This window comes from Vicia villosa, linkage group LG4 (assembly GCF_029867415.1).
Source record: "Vicia villosa cultivar HV-30 ecotype Madison, WI linkage group LG4, Vvil1.0, whole genome shotgun sequence".
Lineage (NCBI taxonomy): Eukaryota > Viridiplantae > Streptophyta > Magnoliopsida > Fabales > Fabaceae > Vicia > Vicia villosa.
Genome location: NC_081183.1, coordinates 143,717,731 through 143,724,776, shown reverse-complemented (window position 1 = coordinate 143,724,776; position 7,046 = coordinate 143,717,731). Strand labels below are relative to the sequence as shown.

The 7,046-nt window shown below is 35.9% G+C and overlaps 1 protein-coding gene across 4 annotated transcripts; it reads left to right on the top strand.

Moving 5' to 3' along the window:
* The first annotated feature begins 375 nt into the window (after positions 1-375).
* LOC131595372 (serine/threonine-protein kinase D6PK) lies at positions 376-4,313 on the top strand. 4 transcript variants are annotated; one of them, XM_058867716.1, is made up of 4 exons: positions 376-535; positions 670-742; positions 1,496-2,500; positions 3,243-4,313. In XM_058867716.1, the coding sequence occupies exons 3-4, from the start codon at positions 1,563-1,565 to the stop codon at positions 4,135-4,137; spliced, it is 1,833 nt and encodes a 610-aa protein (XP_058723699.1). In that variant the 5' UTR covers positions 376-535; positions 670-742; positions 1,496-1,562; the 3' UTR covers positions 4,138-4,313. The 4 variants fall into 4 exon arrangements, with proteins under 4 accessions (XP_058723699.1, XP_058723697.1, XP_058723700.1 ...); XM_058867717.1 differs by lacking the exon at positions 670-742 and adding an exon at positions 1,015-1,095 and having other exon boundaries at positions 377-535; XM_058867714.1 differs by lacking the exon at positions 670-742.
* The last annotated feature ends 2,733 nt before the right edge of the window (positions 4,314-7,046 follow it).

The window sequence follows — 7,046 nt, the reverse complement described above, 5'->3', positions numbered from 1 at the left end:
ATTTTATGAACTGAATTAATTTGAATTTTCTCAATATTCATTATATTTTTTATGTTTCTATAAATACATCTACGGATCACTCAGGTTTTACATTTGTTGAATAAATAATGCATTTGACTAACATAGTATAAATATACCGATTATTCAATAAATATAAAAAATATTTTTTTTATAATGATAACAACTGAAAAAAGAAAAATCATGAGAAAAAAGAATAATAATTCTATGTGAAGAAAAAAAAAAGAGAAAAGAAGATAAAAGAATTAATTGAACAAAGACATGAGAGACAGAGAGATAAAATAGTTGGAACTGTTTATTGATTCGGACTTGTGTTGGTTTTAGAGACAAAATACCTTTGAAATTATTCATTCAACTAATTAAACTTTGCTTTACCTTTGACCCTTCTTTCTCTCTCTTCTCTCTCACAGCCTATCACACCCACTGTCCCTCTCTCTCTAAGCCACCAAGAGAGAACAATCTCTCTCTCTCTCAAACCAACGAAGCTGAGTTTCGTTTCTGATTCTTCAAATTTCAGGTACTCTTTTGTGTTCATCTTAACTTTCCCTTTTCGCCTTTTCCTTTACCTTCTTAATTATCCAACTCTTCACGAGTTTGTTTATCTCTTTTTCTGCATCTCGCTCTTTCTCTTTCCCTTTGGATCTGCTTCAGATTCTACCCTAAACCGTCTTTCCTTCCTCAAGATCCGTTTTTTCTCACTATCACTTTCATCTACCTCCTTATGGTAAATTTATTTCCAATACCCTTGTTTTTGTTTCTCTCATAAACCTGCATTCTAACTCCTTCAATTTGACTCTTTTCTTACTCTTCAGGAGTCCAACTTTTCATAATTATGTTATTTGAATTTTATTTTATTAATTAATTAATATTTTTAAATATTATTATTGTTTTTTTGTTTGTTTTTGGTTTAATTATTGAGTTGATTATTGTTGTTATCTTGTTGGTTACTCATCACTGTTGAGCTTTATTAACCTTATGATCATGTTTTGCATGCAGTTTTACTCCTCATGTTTGTTAGTTGATTTGCTAAATGGGTCCTAGGTTATGTCCACTTTTTGTTGGTGTTTGAAGGACTAGGTTGGTTAATTATGTTGTTGAAGTTTTTGTTATGTTATGATGTTCATGATTTGTGTTTTAGTGGGAGTGACTGTTTCACTTACTTGCCTGATCTATCTGTTTCTTGTTGAAAGTGAACTAGTTGTTTGCTGGTTAATTGATTTGTTTATGTGATGGTTATGTATGTTTGGATGAGGGTTGAGTTTGGTAAAATCTGCGAGGTACATGTATTATGTTGAAGTTTCAAAGTGTAGTTTTTGGAGGTTCTTCGCGATTATGTCAATCTCAGTGCTAATCCAAACATGAACTAAGTATTTCTTCAATGGATTTTTGTAGATGATTTTTTGTTGATATGTTGATGTTATTTTGATATTGATGATGTTGATGTCTCTGATAGGTTGTTTGTTTGTTATTTTTGAAGATACAAATGGATGCTAAGCCGTTGATTTGGTCAATCTAATTTCGATTGAAAAACTCTAGCATTTCTGATGGACTCGAAATCCATTGCTAAAGCTCTCTCGAAACAACATCAGAAAACATCTGAAGTGAAAGACCTCAAGTTTTCTTCACTGTCGCTTCAGAAAACAGGCAAACCTGAGTTAACTGCCACGGAAGATTTATCTAAGCAGAATATTGGGGAGATTTATGAAAGTAAGAAGTTTGGTGTTTCATTCCAAAAGGGTTCGTCTGCAGATTCAGTGAGTAATAAATTTGGTTCTGGTTCTGGTTCTTCCTCATCCGCTCCAGGCAAATCATCTGGAGAAGCGGTTCGTGCTATTAGTGGTAGCACGGGCCCACATGAAAGCTCTGTTGATCAAGAGAGAAAGACCTCAGAATATGGAAGCGTGAAGAGCAGTTCTGTTTCTGCTAAAGCTAGCGATGGTGCCAGTAGTATTGCAAAGACAAGTGGTAGTGCTAAGATTAGTGATCGAGCTGATTTTGTTGAGAGTGGTAAGAGTAGTATATGCAGAGGAAGTACAAGCAGTGATGTGAGTGATGAGAGTACTTGTAGTAGCTTTAGTAGCAGTGTAAACAAGCCTCACAAGGCAAATGACATGAGATGGGAAGCTATCCAAGTGGTTAGAACTAGAGATGGAGCATTGGGTTTAGGCCACTTTAGGCTTCTCAAGAGGTTGGGTTGTGGAGATATTGGCAGTGTTTATCTCTCTGAGTTGAGTGGAACTAAATGTTACTTTGCAATGAAGGTGATGGACAAAGGGTCGTTAGCGAGTCGTAAGAAGTTACTTCGTGCTCAGACGGAACGGGAAATTCTTCAGTCACTTGACCACCCGTTTCTCCCAACTTTGTACACTCATTTTGAGACGGAGAAATTTTCGTGCTTGGTGATGGAGTTCTGCCCGGGTGGTGACCTACATACACTTAGACAGAAACAACCAGGGAAGCACTTTCCTGAGCAGGCAGTAAAGTATGTTCAATTTATAATTTTATCTTCTTTTTGATTTATTTCCATTATCTCTAATAACTCTTTGCCACAAAGAAGCAATTGGTTCTACAATTTTGTTTACATGGAACCTGCAATTTGGCTTTCAAATAATTAGAAATTTTTTACTTCTCATTCGAAATGATGCAGCTTATAACAAATTGTAGTATTGAATTTAGAAGAACAAAGGTTGTCATGTATTTGTGGATGATATGTAATTTTTCACATGAAAATTGGGCTCGATTCCATATGCAATGCTTTTAGGTCGCAGTGCTCGATTCCAAAATTGTCTCTTGCTAAGCTCTTTGAATTTGTATGTTGGCAATTGCAAAGGAATCTTCCTTTTTCTGTACCCTCATAGTCTTCATATGCACTTTATTGAATTGAAAGTACTGAATCCTAAACCTTTGGGATTACATGCTTGCATGTTTTGCTTTTGTTCTGTTTATAATTTGCCTTTTTTGAGTCTTATATGAAGTCAAATAATTTATTTCAGCCAGACAATTTCAGATATCATATTATTTCTTGTGTTTGATGCTGACTGCTTTGGTTTGTTTGAATAGATTCTCCGATTTCTTAACCTCTTTGATTTCTGATCATTTCTGTTCTGATATTCCGTAAGCCTAATGATGATTTCTTGTTTTCCTTTTTTAGTATTTTGCATCTTTTGGTATGATGTTAGTTTAATTTGATGATGACCAACTTCTAATTTCTTCATAACTTGCAGATTTTATGTGGCAGAAGTCCTACTGGCGATGGAGTACCTCCACATGCTCGGGATTGTATACCGTGATCTTAAGCCAGAAAATGTCCTTGTTAGGGATGATGGGCATATTATGCTCTCTGATTTTGACCTTTCCCTCAGATGTGCTGTTAGTCCAACTCTTGTTAAATCCTCGTCCATAGATTCGGAGCCTTTAAGAAGAAATACTGGTTACTGTGCTCAGCCTGCATGTATCGAGCCGCCATCCTGCATTCAACCATCCTGTGTGGCTCCTACCTCATGTTTTTCGCCCCGACTCTTCTCTAGCAAATCAAAGAAAGACCGAAAGCCCAAAACTGAACTTGGCAATCAAGTAAGTCCTCTACCTGAACTCATTGCAGAGCCCACCGATGCTCGGTCTATGTCCTTTGTTGGAACCCACGAATACTTAGCACCTGAGATAATCAAGGGTGAAGGTCACGGGAGTGCAGTTGATTGGTGGACTTACGGAATCTTTCTATACGAGTTATTGTTTGGCAAAACTCCATTTAAGGGATCCGGAAACCGAGCCACACTGTTTAATGTGGTAGGTCAGCCATTGCGATTTCCAGAAGCACCTGTCGTTAGCTTTGCAGCAAGGGATCTAATAAGGGGTTTGCTTGTCAAAGAACCTCAACACAGATTGGCTTATAAACGAGGTGCAACTGAGATTAAGCAGCATCCCTTTTTCGAAGGCGTGAATTGGGCGTTGATTCGATGTGCTACCCCGCCCGAGATTCCAAAGGCTGTTGAGTTTGAGAAGATACCTTCCCCGGCTGCCTCGTCTGGCGGCGAAAAGGCTCCTGTTAGCCACATGTCAACAACAACAGGTGGTAATCAGAAAGGTTCTGATAATTATCTGGAGTTTGATTTCTTCTAGAGATATAAGACAAAAACAATATATATTGATTGCAACAAAGATGGTTTTCTATTAGAGGTGGGAGGGAACTGTTTTTTCAATGTTTGAGGAACAGATGATGATGAGGAATTGTATGTTTGTTTTTGTTGTTTCATGATTTGTATGGTATCATAATTTAATGAATGGCTTCTCTGTCATCTCAAAAGCATATAAAAAACAACCATTTCTCCACTCAATGCCATGCTGGCTAATTGTTTGTGGTGAAAGGGTGATGATGATAGTGATACTTTAAGGTCCCAATGGAAAGTATGCAATTGTAAGAAAGGGACATTATTTTATCTGCCTAGGGTAGGAAGTAGGGACTCACCTTTGCCTGTACACACAAACACTGTCACACATCTTTTCAAGGAAAAGCAATATCTAAATCCAAAATCAACTAAAATACAAATAGTTAGTTTATGTGTTTTACTTTTAATCATGGAAACATGGTTCGTAGGGTTTATTTTCCATGAGTTATGTGAAAATGTGAGCACTTATATATTGTTGAGGTTGCTATGAGTTTCATTTGGTTAACTCTTAATAGTGTGGTTTTCTTTTTTGGGTACTCTTGACATAAATTTCTCCAAGTGGTTCATCCTTGACTTGATTTGAGTACCTTTTATGATATTGAGTTTTTGCTTATACCAAAAAAAATAAATCAAAACAATAACATGGGCATAAATAGTTTTAAATTAGTTTTTCCCTTGGTATTTCTCGAAACTTAATAGTATTAAGATAGGTTTTAGTGACAGGTTTCTGTTTCATGCAATCAAATTGTGTCATCTTCCTTCATCTCAAGATTGGGCCCTAACCCTTTCCTTCAACCATCTTTCCCCCCATTAGGTGAGAAATGCGACATTTTTCTTTAGGATCTCAATAAGTTCGAGATGTTATTCCCATGGCATATCAATCACAATTTCAAGAATTTAATGAAACGGTTTTTACTAGGATGGCAAATGGACATGTTTGCCCCGTTTAGGTCCATTCCGTAAAAGCCCGCAAAAAAAGAGACGGAGCGGGACTGAGATAGTTGAGGGTGCGGACTTAAAACCTTAGCTCTCTCCGTAAAAAATGAGGGTGGAGCGGGGAACGCCCGTGGGCTTTGCACTTTTTAGGTCTAAAAATGTAAATTTTCATGTAAATGCTCGTACCTATAAAAGCTCGAAAAAAACGGGGTGGGGTGGGGCGGGGCAGATATATTAGAAGTTGCGAGTCTAAAACCTTAACCCGCTCCGCGGCAAAGTGCGGGTAAAGCGGGCATGTCCAACGGACTGGACCCGTTTTACCACCCCTAATTTTTATCGATAATACATCTCTTATATTCTCTAATTTAATTGAGTTAAAAAAACAATATTCTCTAATTTAAAATACTAATTTAAAGATTAAATGTTATTTTTGTCTTTATTTTAAATTATACAATGTATAACGTTAATCATTTCTGTCTATTATGTTACTCAAAATTAATAAAATGATATATGTGAAACTGATGTAAAATTTGAAATGACTCAAATGATTAGATATAATTTTATTTTGTCAAGGTAGAAATTACGTGTATGTTATATAATAAATAAAATTGATTAAAAAACATAAGATCAGAAGTGGAGGCTAAGCTTTCAACTTGGAAAACTTATCTCCTCTCTATGGCTGGAAGATTTTAACTTATTAAAAGTGCCATGGTATGCTAATTTACGGCCTTCTTATTTACTCTTGGCCATCTATTTTGATCAAAGAAATTTAGTGTTGTATGAGAAATCTCATTTTGAGTGGGTGCAACAATAGTATAAATTAGTTATTGTTGTTTGGCATAAAACATGTGCTCCTTTATCTAAGGGGGGCTTAGGCATTAGATATCTTTCTAAAATGAACGTTGCTGCAAACCTTAAGCTATGTTGGGATCTTGTGCAGTCCAATAAATGGGCCCAATTTCTTAGCTTGTATAGTTCTCAGACACAATAGGCCCATTAAATACAATGTATTCTCTTCCATTTGGTCTTGTTGAAAACATCATGTACAAGTTATTTTGGACAATAGTAAATAGCTTTTGTGTGATGGAAAGTCTATTAATTTTTAGACTGATGCTGGGAATGGAACTCCAATTGCTGACACTTTAAACATTCCCATTGGTGCTCATTTGTTTCTTCAATCAAATTTCAGATTTTATTGAAAAACACACTTGGAAGATCCATGCTCAGCTGTTGTAGATTTTTCCAAACTTGAAGCACCTTATCCAGTAGGTCACTATCCCTTTTGAAGAACGCCAAGACAAGTTGATTTGGAAGCACACTCCCTCGGGTTCTCTAACTTTTAAGGAAGCTTATATGTTCCATTGTCCAAATGGTCAAAATCTCTTTTGGACAAAATCTATGTGGCTTGGAAGTTTTACAGCAACAAGATCCCTTTAGATGAAACTCTGTTAAAAACATGGCTCAGTCTTCCTTAAATCTGTAATTTCTGCTACAAAGAGGTTGAAACAACATATCACATTTTCTTCACTTGCTCCTTCTCTCAACAAATACGGAACTGTTTTTTTGGTACCATAAACTATATTTCTAACTTAAATATCTGAGGAATTTGGAACATGTGCCAAAGAGTATGGTCCAAACAATGCAAGGCTGTAATTACTGCTGCCATTATAAATATCTTCAACACAATCTGATTTTGTAGAAATCAAAGGGGATTCAACAAGGTGGTGCATTGGAAAAGTGCAATCAATTTGATCATCTCCAAAGTCTCTTTATTCGGAAATGGCACAAAAGCATATTCCATCAGAAATTTCATTTTTCTCAAAATTTTCAAAGTAAAGCATCATCCCTTTAAAGACACAATCATAAAATAAGTAAATTCAAACACTAACTTTGACATCATGCAACATAAATATAAAAAAATTAAAA